Source organism: Acomys russatus, chromosome 4 (assembly GCF_903995435.1).
Source record: "Acomys russatus chromosome 4, mAcoRus1.1, whole genome shotgun sequence".
Lineage (NCBI taxonomy): Eukaryota > Metazoa > Chordata > Mammalia > Rodentia > Muridae > Acomys > Acomys russatus.
In genome coordinates, this window is record NC_067140.1 from 1,973,538 (window position 1) to 1,994,217 (window position 20,680).

General features: G+C 50.2%; 1 protein-coding gene across 1 annotated transcript; it reads left to right on the plus strand.

Annotated features, from left to right (window-relative positions):
* The first annotated feature begins 15,249 nt into the window (after positions 1-15,249).
* On the plus strand, positions 15,250-20,440 carry Trib3 (tribbles pseudokinase 3). Its single transcript, XM_051143539.1, has 3 exons — positions 15,250-15,533; positions 17,870-18,162; positions 19,743-20,440. Exons 1-3 carry the CDS (start codon positions 15,255-15,257, stop codon positions 20,221-20,223), a joined length of 1,053 nt encoding a protein of 350 aa, XP_050999496.1. The 5' UTR covers positions 15,250-15,254; the 3' UTR covers positions 20,224-20,440.
* Positions 20,441-20,680: the final 240 nt, after the last annotated feature.

Consider the following 20,680-nt stretch of genomic DNA (forward strand, 5'->3'; position numbering starts at 1 on the left):
GCTGTATGAATGGACAGATATGCCACGGTTGGGATTCTATACTGACAACCCCTGTGGTCTTGAGTGTGTCCTCTCCTCCTGTGAGCCCACGTTTACAGGCCCATGCCACCGTCATGCCTGCTGATAGGACTCCACTTCCTCCTATGTCTTGGGTGGAGCTGTTGTCAGCAGGGTTGGGAGCTTCCTGTCCCAGGCTCACCAAAGCCAAGCTCTGGGCACCAGGCCATCAGGGACCTAGTGAGGGAAGAACTCAGAGGATTTCATAAGCTTCCGACCTGGCTCAGGGCCAAGAGAGGGAAAGAGAGAGAGAGAGAGAGAAAAACAGGATGTCCTTTGGGGTGTACACCTGGGCAGAGGCCAGGCCTGATCTGGTTTGGCAAGGGAAGAGAGCCGCCAGACTTGGCATCGGATTGTGCATACATACACTAAGCAGGTGTGTGAGAGTGAGTAGAGGACAGATTTACAGGGAGGGAGCGCTTCACTGGCCCCAGGAGGCCACGAAGACCGGTGGGAAGAGGAGGAGGCATGAATTCATTTTCCCCCACAAATCTTTTGTTGTCGTTAGAGATGAAATCATCCTTATATTGCCTGGTTGGCCCGGATCCTGGCAATTCTTCTGCCTCACCTTCTCAAATACTGTGATTATAGGTGTGAGAGTTACCACACTAGGTAGTATTTTTTTTTTTTTAGAAATCATAAGTGACCAAGTATGGTGGTGTACCTCTTTAATCCCAGTACCCCAGAGGCAGAAATAGGCAGATCTCTATGAATTCAAAGCCAGTCTGGTCTACACAGTGTGTTCCAGACCAGTCAGGGCTACAGAAGTGACACTCTGTCTCAAAACACGTAGACACACACACGCGCACACACACACGCGCGCACACACACACACGCACAGAGATTCGGCTCTTTGCAGTGGCTCAGGATGGGTGTGCTGTGGGTGATGGGTGACCTAGCCACAGCCTGGGGAATAAGAGGATTCCTGGATTGTGGAATGACCCAAGCCCTGTGGGCATGAATTTTACTTACCTGGAGGAGCAGGGAGTGTGTGTGTGTGTGTGTGTGTGTGTGTATGTGTGTGCACATGTACCTGTCCAGCCAGCTGCTGCCACGGCATGTGTCCCAAAAGTACAGCCTGGGCATCACCCTCCCGGGCCTCCACCTCCGCCCTGCCCATGCAAAGCTTCTTCCAGCTGCAGGACAAAGGCCTTCTGGCGTAGATTCTGGGACTTGTACAGAAAAGACATCCCAGCTGAGAGATTGCCCCGACCCTGTCTGTTCGCACGGAGCCTCTACCAGGAGGCTCAAATGGGAGAAACACACAGCAGGAGGCTAGAGGCTACTGTTCTAGTACATAAAATATGTGCGTGGGTTGTTCCCAGGTACAGTCTCCAGATTCTAAGCACTGGCAAGTGGCCACTCCGTCCACAGCTCCGTGTTTGTTGTTGTTGTGTTTTGTTTTGTTTTGAAGGATTTATTTATTATTATGTATACAGTGCTCTTATGTGCAGGCCAGAAGAGGGCACCAGATCACAGTATAGATGGCTGTGAGCCACCATGTGGTTGCCGGGAATTGAACTCAGGACCTCTGGAGGAGCAGTCAGTGCTCTTAACCTCTGAGCCATCTCTCCAGCTCGTGTTTTGTTTTGTTTTGGTTTGGTTTTTTGAGACAGAGTTTCTCTGTGTAGCCTTGGCCATCCTGGACTCATTTTGTAGACCAGGCTGGCCTCGAACTCACAGCGATCTGCCTGCCTCTGCCTCCCGAGTGCTGGGATTAAAGGCGTGCGCCACCACGCCCGGCTCGTGTTTTGTTTTTTTGAGAGAGGTTTTCTCTGTGTTAGCCTTGGCTGTCCTGAACTCGCTTTGTAGACCAGGCTGGCCTTGAATTTATAGCAATCCACCTGCCTCTGCCCGCCAAGTGCTAGGATTAAAGGTGTGTGCCAACACCGCCTGGCTGGTTTTTGGTTTTTCAAGACGGGGTTTCTCTGTGTAGGCTTGGCGGTCCTGGATTAGCTTTGTAGATCAGGTATCTGCCTCCCCCGAGTGCTGGGATAGGCATGCACCACCTCACTCAAGTGAGCGCCAGTTTTGCTTTGTTTTTAAAGATGTATTTATTTATTATATACGCAGTACTTTGTCTGCATGTACACCAGAAAAGGGCACCAGATCTTACTATAGGTGGTTGTGAGCCACCATGTGGTTCCTGGGAGTTGAACTCAGGACCTCTGGAAGAGTAAGCAGAGCTCTTAACCTCTGAGCCATCTCTCCAGCCCCAGTGATCGCCAATTTTAAACCTAAGATTTGTGTGTGTGTGTGTGTGTGTGTGTGTGTGTGTGTGTGTGTCTTTTTGAGACAGGGTTTCTCTGTGTAGTCTTCACTGTCCTGGACTCGATTTGTAGACCAGGCTGGCTTCGAACTCACAGCGATCCATCTGACTCTGCCTCCCAAGTGCTGGGATTAAAGGTGTGCACCACCGCTGCCTGGCTATACTTTTTTTTTTTTTTAATGTGTGCATACATAGATGCAGTGTGTGCTTTTGTGTCTATTCGTGAGCGTATGAGCACATGCAGAGGCCAGAAGAGAGCACAGGATCCCCCAGGGCTGGAGTTCTAAGCAGCTGTGGGTGTTGCTGGGATCCAAACTCTGAGCTCCTGGCAGAGCAACAGATGTTCATCACCACTGAGCCATCTCTCCAGTCTCCGACTCCTCGAAATGAGGCAAAACAGACACTTCCCGCCTTATGATCACTTCACTGCTGGAAACTTAGCCCCGTCCCAACGCGCATGTTAATGGTATTTGAAGGTGGGGTCTTTGACAGAGGATCAGCTCCTTTTAGAGGATTCTGCCCTCAGTGAATTCATCCTTTCATACATGGGCAAGGGGCGGGGGATGGGACGGGCCCATGGCTCACAGCAGAGTGGCTTTGTTGTAAAAGGTGTCTCCCGTTGCTGCCTGTGATCTCCTCTTCAAGTTATGTTGAAAAAGAAAGTTATCCTCTTAGCCCAAAGCCGCTAGGCACAGTGTGGTGCCACATCCTTGGAATTCATAGGCTCCAAACCTGAACCACACAGAGATCTACTTCACTGTAAGCGACTCAGTCTGTACCATCTAGTTATCACCACAGAAAGCAGCCAGAGCCTCTCCCCAGCTGTAGGGGTTGCTGCAGCAGCCCTGTCCACTCACACCCTCTGCGTCTGCACTTTCCTATATGGCGCACCACACCCACCCTTCTCCAACAGGAATTGCCAGGGGAGGTTGATCCCTCCAGAGAGAGAGCAGTGTTTGTCACTGGGACATACGCACACATTGACGCACTGACACAGTGACGAGCAACAGGGAGGGGTCATGTGATTCTCAGCATCTACCAGGCACTACAGTCATTGGTCCCTGGCCCAAACCTTCACTGGCTCGACACCTGCAGGTCCCGGACCTGTGCGAGGCCTGAGAGAGTCTTAGAGCTTAGTAGGGATGGTGGGGACTGAGGAGATTCAATATAAAAGAACAATCACATCAGTAACACCTAAGAAAGACCAGGTCAACCATCACAAATCCTCTGAGTGAGAGACGGAGGGGATGAGCAAGGTATACACTTCAAATGTGGTTCTTGGGAGGAAGAGGAGTCCAGAGTGGCAGGACCACAGGGCAAAGGCTCTGAGCTGGGCAAAAGCTTGGCCAGCTCAAGGACGAGAAGAAAGGTGGTGAAGCCAGAGTCCAGAGAATAGGGCAGATGTGGAGTGGAAGGTGGCTCAGCAAGGGCGGCTCCTTTATCCGGACCCAACTTGATAGGCAGGAGTCTTGACACTCAGAGACTAAAAGAGTGGTCCAGCGTCACATAGAGGATTTTAGAGTTACCACGGAGATAGGCATTTCCGCCGGACACACCAGTGTTCACATATTGGTTCTGCTCACTGCTCCACAACTAAGGTGGGGCCTAGGTAGACCTCCTCACAGACTGTGGGACTGTGGGACTCCTGGAACCGCAGGGCCAAAGAAATGTTGAATGACAGGAAGGGGGAGTGGCTTCCTATGGGGGTGGGTGACAGTGCGGAGGGGTGACAGCACATGGACATGTGTGCAGGAAGGAGGCGCCTGTGCAGAGGAAATAGCGGGGTCTCTTTGATGGCTACAGCCCTTCCTTACTAGCAGTGCTGCAGTCACCAGTGTGGGTCCCTGCACATCTGCCTCTTGCTCTGCACATGTCCATGGGCTCTCACACCCCCACATTGTCACAACCCCACCCCCGGCATGCACGGCTCCCTCCCTTCCATAGGAAGCCACTGCTTCTGACATACATGAAGGCAAAGCACTGTACACACACACACACACACACACACACACACACACACACACACAAAACCATAAAAAAAGAAAGAAGGCAGCTGGGTATGGTGGCACACTCCTGTAATCCTAGATATAGGATTTACCCACCCACTGGAGCCAGAGAAAGCCCCAGAAAAACTTCATAAAGATTCTCCCATCTTTCCAAGTTGGCAAATGTTAGAAGTTTGGAGCCGGGCGTGGTGGTGCACTCCTTTAATCCAGCACTTCGGGAAGCAGAGGCAGGGGGACCACTGTGAGTTTGAGGCCAGCCTGGTCTACAAAGTGACGTCCAGGACAGCCAAGGCTACACAGAGAAACCCTGTCTCAGGGGGGAAAAAAGTTTGGAGAACTGCTTATGCTATGGAAATTGTGGGAAAACAGGTGGAAGCAGTTAGGGACAAGCCCCATGGAGGGATCCCTGTTAAAGTACATACGCTTTGACTTAGAGATTCTGTGTGTAGGTAATTGCCTCCAAGTGTTTTTGTATAGCACTTGCTAGAACACCTTGTTTATGTAACAGAAGCCTGGACATCTGATTGTCTGTCACAGAGGGCAGGATAAATGTCTGCCCCCCTGCTGGAGGGTCTATGACTTGCAGGGACTCACAGGAAGGTCCTTCTGAAGGGGTAGCCAGTCCGCAAGACATCTGGTCAAACCGGAAGGAATCGCGTTCGATGCAGTACACCTGTAATCCAAACACTGGCGAGTGGCCTTGGCTGTATCCTGAATTGAAGACCAGTTGGGCAGCTTGAGACACTGGAGAGACAGCTCAGCAGCTAAGAGCACTGGCTGTGCGTCCGGAGACCCAGGTTCAACTCATAGCACACACATGGCAAGTCACAGCTGTGTATATCTCCAATCTCAGGAGATCTGATGTCCTTTTCTGGCCTCCATGGGCACCAGGCATGCAAATGGCCAGCAAAGACATCCTGCTGTTTCCTCTGCCCAGACTCCATCTTCCCCCACACATGTCCATGGGCTCCCATACCTCCACATTGTTGCAACCCCATCCCCAGCATGCATGGCTCCCTCCCTTCCATAGGAAGCCACTGCTTCTGACATACATGTAGGCAAAACACCACACACACACACAAATAACTAAATAAATAAGCCCCAAAAAAGGGAGAGGCGCACCAGATGAGGTGGGGCACACCTGTAGTCTCAGCACTCAGGAGGCAGAAGCAGGCAGAGATCTGTGAGTTAAAGCCCAGCCTGGTCTACACAGGAGACCCTGCCTCAAAAACAAAAACAAAAACAAAAACACCAAAAACATAACAAAACAGAAGTTACATCATGAAGGAAGCACAGATGGTTTGTTTCCAGAATGAGGAGCAGTGGAGCTGGGGACAAGAATGACAGGGCAAGCTTGCAAGTCTTAACCTTAGAATTTTAACCGGACTACAAAATTAAAATATTAATTAATACAATCCTAATTCTAGTACAATAAACAGTTTTGAAATCTGTACTCTTGAAAGTGTCACAGCCCCACAGGTTGTTTGCCCCCGGCTAAGCTCTGTTTCCATAGGCAGAACATGTTGGAAAAGGGAAACCCGGATGGGAGTCCAGATGTGGGTCCTGCTCCATCACTCTCTGAAGGGACACTTCCCTCTCTCATATGGTAGAGGTCTGCCTTCTGGATCTTTCTGCTCCACTAAGCCCCACCCCATCTTAAATGTGTGTGTGTGTGTGTGTGTGTGTGTGTGTGAGTGTGAGTGAGTTCATGAGTGTGTGAGTGTAGTTATGCTTGCACATACTTACACATGAATATGGAGACCAGAGGGCAACCTTAGCAGACATCATGTTCACTGTCCTGGCCTGGGCCTCTCACTGGCCTGGGCCTCACTAATTAGTGTGTACTGGCTGCCAGGTGACCCTCAGGGATCCTCTTGTCTGCACTTCCCCAGTGCTGGGGTTACAAGCACACACCATCACATCCGTCATTTCTACGTGCACCCTGGCGATTGGACTCAGCTCCTCATGCTCGTGAGGCAAGCAAGTTACCAACTGAGCCATCTCCCAGTTCTCTTCTTGGCATTAAAAAAAGATGTACTTATTACTTTAAGTCATGTGTGTGTGTGTGTGTGTGTGTGTGTGTGTGTGTGTGTGTGTGTCTGTCTGTCTGTCTGTCTGTCTGTGTCTGTGTGAAGGTTGTGCATTTGAGTTGTGGGTGCCTAGAGATGCCAGAGACATCAGATCTCCTGGATCTGAAGCAATAGGCAATTATGAGCTGCTCAATGGGTGTAGGTTCTGGAAACTTCTCTGATAGAGCATGAAACACTCAACTGCTGAGCCATCTCTCTAGCCCTTTTCTTTTCTTTTTTAAGATTTATTTATTTATTTTGTATACAGTGCTCTGCCTGCATATATACTTGCTGGCCAGAAGAGGGCATCAGATCACACTATAGATGGTTTCTGAGCTACCAGGTGGTTGCTGGGAATTGAACTCAGGACCTCTGGAAGAGCAGTCAGTGCTCTTAACCTCTGAGCCAGCTCTCCAGCCCTCCAGCCCCTTTCTTGCCCTTTAATTCATTCACTGTAACTCACTGAGTGCTGACTATATACCAGACTCAGCTCCTCCACGCCTTGCTCTCACATCGGCTCCTGCCTCTCAAGTGCTGGGATTAAAGGGCTGCTTTAAAGACTTTAATTTTAAAAATCATCCATCTACAACTCACCCACCAATCTACTCAGCCACCACCCACTATCTGCCTGCCCACCTGTTGTTCGCTGTGCACCTGCCCAGCCATCTTTTCCTCCTCTGTAAGCCAAGATGTCTGTCATGAAGTCCAATGACATGAACTCCTCTGCCAGGCCCTGGAATAGGGTATGGGCAGCGAGACAGAAATTGGTGCCAGAAGTGGGGTTGTTGCTGTGATAAATTTGACCGTGTGGTTCTTAGGCATTTGGAACTGGTTTGTGGGAGTAATGGGAAAGAGTTTGGAACTTTGTTACAAGCCCCAGGTGCCAATCATAGAGCTGCAGGATTCAGTGGGGTTTTTTTTTTTTTTTTTTTTTTTCTGCTGTATTTTGGTCTGATTATTCTTTGCTATGCTTTGATCTTCATTTTAGAATAAAGATGCTTACACTGTATATTGGAAGTGTCTAACATGATCTTTATGTTTTAGGAGCTCACAGGTGAGAGACTTTGGACTCTGAGAGTATTAGAATTAATAAGACTTCAGGAACTTATAAAGTTGGGCTGAATGCATTTTGTATTATAATATGGTTGTGAACCTGTGGTTATGGGCTGCTACACAGAGAAACCCTGTCTCAAACTTCAGGCTGGGATTAAAGGAGTGCGCCACCATGCCTGGCCTGCCACGTTTTTTCAGCACCGGGTTTCTTCTCTGCGTACAGCTGGCTATCCTGGACTTACCTTGTAGACCAGGCTGGCCTAGAACTCACAGAAATTCACCTGCCTCCACCTCCCAGAAAGCTGGTATTCAAGTTGTATGCCACCATGCCCAGATTTTATCTGTTATTCTCTTTGCAGCATCTCCGGCCTTTAGAACAGAGCCTGACAAGTGACAGTGTCCAGTGAATAATTAACAAATGAATAAATATACACATGGTATCATTGCTGTTGGAAAGATGGATGGATGGTCAAACGCTTGCTGAATGGAGCCTGGGAGGGGCAGGGAGAGTGACAACACTAAACAAATGACAAAAATATACACAACCCAGTTTATAAAAAGTAACAGGAGGAGCTGGCAAGATGGCTCAGTGGTTAAGAGCACAGGCTGCTCTTTCAAAGGACCCAGGTTCAACTCCCAGCACCCACATAGCAGCTCACAACTGTCTGTAGCTCCAGTTCCAGGGAATCTGACACCCTCACACCAATGCACACAAAATAAAATTAAATAAATCATTCTTTTTTTAAAGTAACAGGAGACTAAGGTGCTCTAGGAGAGAACCGTGTGGGTGGTTAGCAGGAAATGGCCATAAATGGGGAGATGCCTGGAGAACAGGTCCACAAGGGGAGCGGACGCTTGACTCTAAAGTTCAGTACATAGTCGGGCGTGGTGGTGCACGCCTGGCATCCCAGCACTTGGGAGGCAGAGGCTGGCGATCACTGTGAGTTCGAGGCCAGCCTGGTCTACAAAGTGAGTCCAGGACAGCCAAGGCTACAGAGAGTAACCCTGTCTCAAAATAAATAAATAAAAAGTTCAGGATATAGCTGGGCATGGTGGTGCATCTAATCCCAGCATGCAGGAGGCAGAGGCAGGAGGACCTCTGTTAGTTTAGGGATAGCCTGCCTCATCTACATAGTGAGATCCTGACTCCAAACAAACAAAACAACAGCAACACCCACAAACCCACAAACACCTTGCAGTCGGCTGCACTGGGAAACTTCTACGCCAACCAGTACTCCCCACACTCTTCCCTAGCCCGGGGCTCCAGACAGTACTTCCTGTCCTGACTCAGCATCTCCCCAGCCATCCCAAAGGCTATGCCTGACTCCACTCTCGACTCACCCTGCAACTTAGGCTCCGGTTAATCAGGAGAAGGCAGTATGTCCAATGCATGAGCTGGCCTGCACTGTGGGGAGAGGACCAGCTTGTAGCCAGGCAGGGAGCAAGTGCCAAGCTCTTGATGCCCATTGCTATGCCCTCTTGTCTGTGAGCAGCGTGTCTAGCACTAGAGTTGGGTTTGTTTGGGACTCAGTCTATGATCAGAGTCCAGGATTAAGGCTCAGTCAATGTCTAAGACATTGGCATAGCTTTCTCTAGAAAAAGGGTGGACTGGGAGGCTGGAGAGATGGCTCAGAGGTTAAGAGCATTGCTTGCTTTTCCAGAGGTCCTGACTTCAACTCCCAACAACCACATGGTGGCTCACAGCCATCTATAATGTGATATGATGCCCTCTTCTGGCCTGCAGGTGTACATGCAGGCAGAACACTGTATACATAGTAATAAATAAATAAATCTTAAAAAAAAAAAAAAAAAAAAAGAAGTGTGGACTGGGCGTTGGCTTTCCTGAGGAGTGCCTTGCAATCACCAGGACACCCCAGTACTCTTTGCACCTGCTCCAAACTGTGCCATCCATCACTTCTGAAGGATGGACTTCCTTTGGTCACTCTCTGAAGGCCAGTTTGTCTTAGAGTCTCCCAAGGGAGCAGCTTACAGTTCTCACTGGGGCCCAAGGGCAACAGGGTAGGTAGGGGCTGCAGGCAGGGGTGTGTCTATCCAGGATAGTGTCTTGTGCAAGGCTCTCTGACGCAACTGGCTGAACACTTGTTCCTCCTCCCCCAGCTTTTCTCAGAAATAGATGGGCTGGGCAGTGTCCAGGATCCAACACACAGAATCCCTTTGCTTCTCTGACCTCCCATGACCTCCAGGCAGGAAGAAAAGCAAGAGCAGGGGTCAAATGACTCAGCAGTGTGTTCCGCGCTGGGAGGAGCAGGTGGTGGATGTGGCTGTAAGGTAATGGAGATTTGGAGGTTCTAGAATGCCTAGTGCACGCGCACGTGCGTGCACACACCACACACACACACACACACACACACACACACACACACACACGAGTTAGGACCAACTCTTCCATTGCTTCCCTCTAGCTCCTCCCACTGCGAGGGCTGAGGCTTCCCCTGGAGGGCAGTTTGTGGTTTGGAGGCTTTTGTCCCTAGATTCAAGTCTCCCTGGGCAGGTTCCCTCTGCTGTCTCCTGTACCTGTTTGCTCTTGAGCTCCCAGGTGAGGCTCACATGAAGAAATAGAGGAGGAACCAAACAGGAGCCTGCCACGGCGTGGCCTATGCCCCCTTCATCACTCCATGTGGCCAGTGCTGGCCCGCTCTTCCTGCTTTCCCTGGATGCAGCCTGTGCAGGCTGTGGGTGATGACAGGTCTGTGGGAAGGTCACAGGAGACCCTGGAGAAGAGGAGAAGTCCAGTCCCTAAGAGAGGGCTCCCCGACAGGAGCACAGGCCACCTGCGTCTTCTCCAAACAGGCTGGCCTGATTTGTCTTCCCAGTGTCCTCCTATGGTGACCTCCCTAGTATGGGGATTCCAGGCATGTGCTACCTCACCTAGTTTATGTGGCGATGGGACTTGAACCTAGGTTCATATACGATCTGCAAGCATTCTACCAGTGGAGCCATACCTTTAATCCTTCACATCTCTCTCAGGGCAAATAACGGTTTTTCATTTGAAGTGACCTTAAGTATCGATTTCAGGGGCTGGAGAAATGGCCCAGGTGTCAAGAGTGTTTCCTGGCTGGAAGGTGGTGGCACATGCCTTCCATCCCAGCACTCAGGGAGGCAGAGGCAGGTGGATCTCTGTGAGTTTGAGGCCAGATTGGTCTACAGAGTGAGTTCCGGGGCAGCCAAGGTTACACAGAGAAACCCTGTCTCAAAACAAAAACAAAAAAAGTGCTTCCTGATCTTTCAGCAAGCACTAGTATGCACGCGCGCGCGAGCGCGTGCGCTCACACACACACACACACACACACACACACACACCTTCAAAAAGGTGATAATGCTGGGTGTGGTGACAAACTCCATTGTGCCCAACACTCAGGAGGCAGAGGCAGGTAGATTAATGTGATTTTAAGGCCAGCTGGTGTACAGAGCCAGACCAGCCAGGGTTGTAGTGAGATCCCATTTCAATAATAATAATAATAATAATAATAATAATAATAATAATAATAACAACAATAATAATAAAGTACAATATCATTTTAGGGCTGGTGAGATGGCTCAGCAGGTGAAGGTGCTGCTGACTAACCTGACAGCCTAAATCCAATCCCTGGGACCCACAAGGTAGAAAAAGAGACTAACTGACTCTGTGGCTTGTTACCTTCTAACCTCCACATAGGCTGCTGTGGTACAGCTGTGGGAGCACACATTCACACGCACATGCACACACGCTCCTGAGCGCACACACACAAATGCAAACTAAAACAGAATAAAATAGTATTAGTATGTGCTTAAAAATAAATAAAGCGTCCATTTTAAGGTAGACTTGATGCACGTGTCTGTAAGCCATCTACTCTGGAGGCTGAAGGATATAGCACATTCAAGGTTTGAGGTGGCTCTGTCTATCCAGCTGAGTTAGAGGACAGCCTGGACAGTTCAGTGAGATGATTTCTCAAAAAATTGTTTTTAAATTAGGAAAAGGAGGGTACTAGGCATGAGGCTCAATGGCAGGGTCTTGCCTTGTGGTGGGGGAAGAGCTCTTGGGCCAGCGTTCAGTGGTTGAGCACGTGTCTAACAAGCACACGGCTCCGGTTTGGTCTCTAGGACTACAGGGGAAAGGGGGAAAAAAAAAAGATGGTGTAGAAAGAGGTCAACATAAAATTAACTACCAGAAAAGCAAAACAAGTTTATGCAATGCCCGCTCAATCCAGTTCTGATCGAAGCCTCCCAAGCTGAGCTTTGCTCTCTAGTTCTTAAGAGAGACGTGTGAAACACACAGAAACTCTGAAGTCAGACTTTCTCCCCAGGGTGCTACCGCCTGAACGCAGTGCCTCACATGGGGGTGGGGGCGTGGGGAGAATCCGTGGCCTCTGCTGTGAGTCAGCTTTTCCACAGGGCGCCGCTATCCCAGCGCCGGGCAGCAGATACCTGCAAGGACACGGACCTATTCCAACTTTGTCTTCCAATTTTTACTTTTTAGTAAAATAATTAATTTGTTTGTATGCTATAGGTTTACAGATTCCTTCTCTATGTGTGTGTGGGAATATGGAAGTCAGATGACATGGCGTGCCAGGACCCAGCCCGCATTGTCAGCCTTAGTGACAGGCTCCTCTTACTCGCTGAGCTATCTGGCCATCCCACATTTGTTTTGTTTCTTGAGATAAGGACTCACTCTGTAGCTCAGGCTGAGTTTGTGCCAATCTTCTTGTCTTGGCCTCCTAAACGCTGGAATTACAGGTGTGGGCCACCACATCTGGCTGAACCATTAATAGCTTAGTTCCCATGATCCTTTGGATTAAAAAAAAAAAAGTGTCAAACACACACTGGAGAGTGAGAAGCAGTGTCTCAGCACTCAAGAGACTTAGACACCAGCTGAGGTTACATAATGAGACCTTTGAATCAGGCTGAGTGTAGCGGCATGCCCCTGCTGCCCCATCCCAGCTCGTGAGAGTTAAAGGCAGGGGGACCAAGACCTTCAGGTCAGCCTTAGTAACATTGTGAGTTTGAAGACATAGCTCAAAAACTAGAAAAAGAGGAAAACCAAAGCTGGGAACGCAATCAGTTGGGATAGTGCTTGCTTGGCATGCACAGTCCCTAGCGCCACATTAAATTGACAACGTGGCGCACACATCTGTCACCTCGGCATTTGAGAGGTGGAGGAGGAGGAGGATCAGAGGTCCCAGGCTAACTCCAGATACAGTATACTATCTCAACAAAACAACAATAACAGCAACAACAAAACCCAAACCATACGTGATATAAAACAAAAGCAAAAAAAAAAAAAAAAAATAGACTCTGAGGACATTAGTATGAGAAAGTTTAGTGCTATTGGTTACCTGTTGAGATAATATGTTCAGTGTATATTAAATATGATAGACAAAACAAGATAGGTGAGTAAAATGAATTTCTTTTTACATTTCTTCAGCCACAAGTAAAAATAACTTTTCGAAACTATATGTGTGTGTGTGTGTGTGTGTGTGTGTGTGTGTGTGTGTGTGTGTTGGAGACAAGTTTCTTTGTAGTCTTGACTGTCCTGGACTCACTTTACAGACCAGGCTGGCCTTGAACTTACAAAGTTCTGCCTGCTTCTGCCTCCAGAGTGCTGGGATTAAGGGCCTGGGGTTATTGGTTTTATTTTTCTGATTTATCAGATCCGTGAGCTGAGAGTGGTCAGTGTGGTTGCCTTGAGCATTTGAACAGGCCTGGCATAAGGAGCGAGCAGCGAGCAAAGGCAAGGACACCTCGCTCAGGCCTGGGGCCAGGTGGGTGCTCAAAAAGCAACCATCCCACCTCCTTTGTCTCTCACAGCTCTGGAGGCTTCCACCTGTCCTGCTTTCTGAAAATTAATTAATTCATTCCTCTCCAGCTGCCAGGTGGGCAGGCCCAGATTAGACCCCAGAATCCTCTGGTGTATGTGGGGGTTGGGAGACAAAGACATGAGAGAGTTGGTCCCCTGGGTTCCAGAACCAGAGAAAACAAAGGTGTTCTGGCCCTGCCCTCCTCTAGCTCTTCCTAGAGGAATTGCTTGTTTATTTTTGACATGGATAAACTCAAGTATCAAGACATAAATTAGGGTGTTAGGAAAGGAGCTGGGCCTCTGGGATTTTGCTAAGGCGGAGGAATGGGGGTAGGTGTTGCCATCATGTCTAGTCTCACCATGTCTAGCTGCAGCTGTGACCGGAATGGTGTTCTATCCCGCAACCTTCAGTGTCCAGCGGCTACTGAGTGCATACATGCACCACACACTACGTGTTTATTGTTACCAAGGATTGAACTCTTTGCCTAGTGCACGCTGGGCGAATGTTCTGTGGCTGAGCTACAACCCTCCCACTTCCTTGGTTTCTGCCCTTACGTTTCATCTCTTTCTTTCTTTTGGTTTTTCGAGACAGAGTTTCTCTGTGTAGCCTTGGCTGTCCTGGACTTGCTTTGTAGACCAGGCTGGCCTCGAACTCAAAGCGATCTGCCTGCCTCTGCCTCCCGACTGCTGGGATAACACCACAGCCTGGCTGTCCTTACATTTCCTTTAGCTAAGGCCTTTCTTTAGTCCCAGTCCTGGAGGACAGAGGCAGGCGCATCTCTGTAAATTCCACATCAGCCTTGTCTACAGAGTGAGTTCCAAGCAAGCCAGAGCTACATCGTCAAACATGATATCCTCCTGCTGCAGGCTTCCAAGTACCTGAAGTTCTAGGTATACATAACACCCAGCTGTTCTAAAAGTTTTGCATACGCGAACCTACTAATGCTCACAGCAACCGTATGACGTGAGCACCATTCGAATCCATTTCATGGAGAAGGGAACTGAAGCTGTGCTTTCTTTGGTTGTTTTTGCCTTTGTTTTTTCCAGAGCGGTGGAACAGAATGGGAGGCAAGAGCTCTCACAGAGCCACACCCGCTAGCCAGGCACGGTGCTTAGTGGCTTTTCTGAGCAGAGCTCCATTCATTGTTTTTTTTTTTTTTTCCCCCACTAGGATCTCATTTCCATTTCATATATGGGGAAATAGGTGTAAAATAGGTGTAAGGACAGTCAGTGGCTCCTGTGCTACGTCAGGGAGCTGAGCTGTGGGGGCGGGGTGGCGTGGGGGGGGCGCATGTGGCCCCGAAGGCGCGGGCGGAGCGCTCCAGGAGGCAGAGGCGGGTCATAAATGGTGCAATCCGGTGCCGCAGGGCGTCAGCAGCAGATTAGCTCAGGTTTACATCAGCCGGGCGGGGATGGGAGCCCGTGTCTCCTGGCCTCAGCACTTTAGCAGCGGAAGCGGCTGCTGCTGAGTACGCGGAGGCTGCGGTTTGGCACCAGCGTGCGGGGGACTCCGAAACCGGCTCAGTGAAACGGGCTGCGGGCTGCGTGCGCGGGCGCAGGCGGCTCTGAGACCGGACAGGGACCCCAGGACAAGGTACCCGGCGGGGAGCGGCGAGGAGAGTCTCCCGAGTCTGGCTAGAGCGGCATTGGGAGTCCTGGCGTATTCATGAGTATTCCTACTCTCTCGGTCTCTGTCTCTGTATGTTCTCCGCATCTCTCCCCTCTTCCCTCCGCCCCCACGCCTCGGCCCGCGGCTTCCTGAAACTCGCCCTTCTCCTGCCTCTGCCTCCGGGGGCTGGCGGTGTAGAGGTGCATCCCTACGCCCAGCTTTCCTTGTTGCATTATTAAGTTTTTTATTCGCCGCAGGTTCCTTCCCTCTCTAGTAGTCATTGAATTTGAGAGCACCATGCCTAGTGAGCTTCGGAAAGCCCACTGCGATGTTTCTCTGTCCGGAGGGTCTTAGCAGGGAAGACAAACAGTCTTCTTTTTTTCCCCCTTCTCTCTAGATGGAAGCCATCCCTCTGGCTGCTTCTACTGGTGTTTCCCGCCGGAAGAAACCGTTGGAGTTTGACACTGAATGTCCAGTCCTAAAACGAGTGAGAGTTGGGCCCGAGCCTGGGCCACGTTCTAGCCTGCTGCCCCCAAGTCCACCTCCTGCCTCAGACTTATCACCAGCTGTGGCCCCTGCAACCCGGCTGGGGCCCTATGTCGTTTTCGAAGGAGAGCAAGGCAACCGCACCTTTCGGGCCCTGCACTGCCCCACAGGCACAGAGTACACCTGCAAGGTATATTCTATGGGCTCTCCCCTCTACCATTCCAGGCCGCTGCAAAAGATCTGGGATCCATAGGATTTCGGGGTTCTAGCTTTGAAGATTATCACTGGATTTCTCTCAACTGACAAACTTCATGGAGTATCATACATGCAATGCACTTGCTGTGGCCAAAAAACCAGACCCAAGCAAGGTGTGATGGCGCATGCCTGCACACTCCCAGCACTGAAGAGGCTGAGACAGGAGGGTTGCCCCAAATTTCAGGCAAGGTTCATACTGAGACCCTGTCTCAAAACCAAAACAAATCTAGAGCCGTGTTCCTGCTGTCAAACTGATCTTCTAGTGAGAGGCATGGACAGATAATAAAGAACTGGGCATGTGGGACTGGAGAGATAGCTCAGTTAGTGAGCTCCAGAATCCACGGGAGGTGGGGGGTGGCGGGGGGGGGGGGGGGAGAAAGGATGGCAGGGAGACATAGCTCAGTAATTAAGAGTGCTTGTAACTCTTGCAGAGTCCCTAGTTCTGTTCCCAGCATCCACTTTGAGGTAGCTCACCAACACCTACATAACTCCAGCTCCAGGGAAATCCAGGGTTTCTGGCCTCCTCAGCAGCTGCACTCATGTGCACACACCCATAAGCAGAGAGATAGATGGGGGGCAGACGCACGCACACACGTGTGCGCACACACGCTCACTCACCAGAAGAGAATGGACAATGGGGAGCATTATGCAAATAAAAGTGGTGTCAGTGGGGAGGGAGCAACACAGAGCAAAGGGAGGCAGGCGTGTAGGGATACAGGGGACATAACGAAGTCTGGGATGGCCTTGCAGATGATACAGGCAGTGCACGTCAGGAGTTGAGGCGGCGTGGGGAGGAGGGGCTAAAGGCACTGTGTCCTGGCTGCAGGTACCGGAGGCACAAAGGACCAACTCTAGTGATGCACACTTTTTTTTCTTTTTCTTTTTGGTTTTTCGAGACAGGGCTTCTCTGTGTCACCTTGGCTGTCCTGAAACTCACTTTGTAGACCAGGCTGGCCTAGAACTCACAGCGATTCACCTGCCTCTGCCTAGTGCTGGGATTAAAGGTGTATGCCACCATGCCTGGCTTTCTTTCTTTCTTTCTTTCTTTTTTTTTTTTTTCCTTTTCTTTCTTTCTTTCTTTTTTTTTTTTTTTTCTTTTTTCTTTTTTTTTTGTGATGCACACTTTTAAATGCAGCACTAAAGAGGCACAGACAAGTGTGCTTTTGTGAGTTCGAGGCCAGCCTGGACTACATAGCGAGTTCTAGGACAGCCAGAGAGGCACAGAGAGACCTTGTCTCAGAAAGCTCACCTCCCTCTTGAAAACATAACCAGGCTCAAGTGGTACTAAGGCAGGACCAACCAAGCATTGGGAGAGGAAGAAAAAGTTGTCCATGCGTTTATATTTTCTCCATGTTTTTCCCTCCTTCAAGACAGGGTATCTCTGTGTAGCCTTGGCTGTCCTGTACTCCCTTTGTAGACCAGGGTGGCCTCGAACTCACAGGGATCCTCCTGTCTCTGCCCTCTGAGTGCCGGCATTAAAGGTGTGCGCCACCACCGCCCGGCTGTTGTTTTGTTTTTGTTTTTTTATTTTGTTTTGTTGAGTGAGAGGCTCACTGTATAGCTCTGGCTAGCCCAGAACTTATTCTGTGTACACCAGGCTAGCCTCAGACTCGTAGAGATCCACCTGGCTCTGCCTCCTGAGTGCTGGGATTAAACAAGTGTACTACAATGGCAGGCCTGCACTTTCGACAGTAGGTGTTCCCTTCTAAAATACTAGCCACACTTGCCCAGCAAAAACTGGCCCTGGGTTTGATCTCTAAGATTGCAATATAACACATTCTAGATTCTAGCAACATTCTTATTCTTTTGGAATATATGGCTTATGTGTCTGCGTGTGCTGCACTGTGGACACCAAGGGAACAGGGCGATGGCTGTGGGTCCAGTCAGCTGAGCAGGGGCTGTAGGCAGGCTATTGAGCTGGATATGTGGGAGCAGGGGGTGCTATGGCGGTGGTCTGCCTCCCGAGTGTTTTTCTGTGTAGGTTACACTCTGGTTTCGATTCTCTGAGGCATAAGATCACATGGGGGCAGTTTAGAGCAGAGATGGATGCACAGGTTCTAGTCCCAAATGTGCTATTGTGGCCCTTGGGCCTTCTGACCTGTGGCTTGCAGAGAGTTGGCTGGTGACAGGCTGTGAGTGACTTGCTAAGCAAGGCCCCTTGTGTGTGTAGTACACAGCGTGGCTAATGGGTTGGTTGTCCCCTTTTGCTAGGACAGCCAGGCTTCCTGGGTCCCTAGCTGTGCTTACCGCTCCTCCCACCTCTGTCTCCAGGTGTATCCCGCCAGTGATGCCCAGTCGGTGCTGGCACCCTACGCACGGCTGCCCACACATCAGCACGTGGCCCGTCCCGTAGACGTCCTTTTGGGCTCTCGGCTCCTCTATGCCTTCTTCGCACAGACCCACGGGGACTTGCACAGCCTGGTGCGCAGCCGACGCGGCGTCCCTGAGGCTGAGGCCGTCGCGCTTTTCCGGCAGATGGCTGCCGCGGTGGCACATTGCCACCAGCATGGACTAGTCTTGCGTGACCTCAAGCTGCGTCGCTTTGTCTTCAGCAACTGTGAGAGGTGAGTGTGACCATAGAGGCACATTTGAGAGGTGGGTCATGGTGGGGAAACTGAGGTTCATGGGAGCAGAGTAACTTAAGCAGGAAGAACTAAGGTGGTATATACAAGCCCAGTGGTATAGCATGTGCTTAGCATGTGCAAGGCTCTGGCTTCCATCCTCCGTAGCAAAAAAAGAAAAAAAGACAGGGACAAAAATCCTCAGCACTGAGTGACAGCAGCCTGAACTACAGCTGCCTGTGCCGTGGACTCTGTAACCCTAACCACTGGCCTTGGGGGAGAGGGGCAGAGACAGGTGGGTCCCCAGAGATCATGGCTGACTAGTCTATCTAATCGGTGAGCTCCTGGTTTAGTGAGAGACACTGTCTCAACTTAAATAAGGACTAAAGGAATAGGGGGTGGGGTGGGGGTAGGGCAGCACACACCTTTAAATCCTGGGAAAGACAGAGACAGGTGGATGTCTGTGAGTTCGGAGCCAACCTGGTCTACAGAGCGAGTTCCAGGATAGCCAGAGCTATACAGAGTAACCCTATCTCTATAGAAAAGCAAAAATAATGAATAGGTACAAAAATAAAGAAAATAAATGGAGAACAAGCAAGGAAGACATTTTTTTGTTTGTTTTGTTTTTCGAGACAGGGTTTCTCTGTGTTATCTCGGCTGTCCTGGACTCACTTTGTAGACCAGGCTGGCCTCGAACTCAAAGCGATCCTTCTGCCTCTGCCTCCTGAGTGCTGGGATTAAAGGCGTGCGCCACCACCACCCGGCTCAAGGAAGACACTTAAGGGTGACTTCTGTTCTCCACATACACACTCCCATACACACACACCCCCACACACACACTACACACAAATACACACGTATTTGAAAATTTCAAAAATAAGATAAAAACTGAAAAGAAAGAGGGAGGGGAAGGGACCTAAGCTAGCATTTGCAGCCTAGTCCTCTAGTTTCTTTGACAAATCTGACGCAGTGTTATGGAAGCCCCTTGGCAGGTGGATCTCTATGAGTTTGAGGCCAGCAGCCTGGTCTACATAGTGAGTTCCAGGTCAGCCAGGGCTATGTAGAGAGACCCTTACCCATCAAAGCCAAAGCCAGCCAACCAAACAAACAAACAAACAAAAAACTAAGACACTGAGGCTCAGCATGATGGCCCTCACCTGTAGTCCCAGCACTCAGGAGGCTGAGACAGAAGGATAGTTAAGTTAGAAAGCAGCCTGGACAATGTAGTGAAATCTTGTCTCCAAAAAAAGTAGTCCCCCACCCCTTAAAAACAAACAAACAAACAAACAAACAAACAAACGGGCTGGAGAGATGGCTCAGAGGTTAAGAGTGCTGACTGCTTTTCCAGAGGTCCTGAGTTCAATTCCCAGCAACCACATGGTGGCTCACAACCATCTGTAATGTGATCTTATGCCCCCTTCTGGCCTGCAGGTGTACATGCAGGCAGAGCACTGTATACATAATAAATAAATCTTTAAAAAAATTTTTTTAAAACTATTAAAAGGTAAACAAAAGTCATGGACTGGAGAGATGGCTTAGGGGCTGCTATCCCAGAGGACCTGATCTTTCTGTCTGTGACCCAGGACAAAGCTGCTCCTGGAGAACCTGGAAGATGCCTGTGTGATGACGGGACCAGACGACTCTCTGTGGGACAAGCATGCATGCCCTGCGTATGTGGGACCAGAGATACTCAGCTCCCGGCCATGCTACTCCGGCAAAGCAGCTGATGTCTGGAGCCTAGGCGTGGCGCTCTTCACCATGCTGGCTGGCCGCTACCCTTTCCAGGACTCTGAGCCAGCTCTGCTCTTTAGCAAGATCCTTAGAGGGACCTTCGCCCTGCCAGAGGGCCTGTCAGTCCCAGCTCGCTGCCTGGTCCGCTGTCTCCTCCGAAAGGAACCTTCAGAGCGACCGGTGGCCCCCAGCATCCTGCTGCATCCCTGGTTGAGGGAGGATCGCAGTCGAGTCTCTCCTTCACAGTCTGACCACTGGGAGCGTGACCAGGTCGTGCCAGATGGGCCAGGGTTGGAGGAGGCTGAGGAAGGGGAAGTGGGACTGTATGGCTAAGGCCACACCCTACTGGCCCCCTCAACTGCAAACTGTGAGTTGAGTAGAAGCTTTCTCCTGCCTCTTTGGGCCAACCTAAGCCTTAAGTGCCTTACTGGAGGAAGAAACAGCCAGTGTGCCTCATGCATTCCTGTACTTTCCCACAGGTGTTGTGGGGTGATGCTCGCTGGGTGCCAAGCCCTGTTCTAGATGCTGGGAACAGCAAACAGCAAGGGAGGGGGAGGGGGAGGCGAATACTTTGCTGGCCCAGTTGCCACAGTGCCACATGCTCCCAGGCCAGCATCTGCCTTCTGCCTTCGGCACATTTCATACCAGCGTTATCCTTCTCTGGCCTGGGGCTAGGCTTCTGTTCACAAGACAGTCCCCTTCATCAGTGCCCCAGCTGCCTTCTATCTTGTGCTTTTAAACAAAAGGAACATCTCTGTGCCAAAGACCAAAGTCCTCACTCACCCTGTGC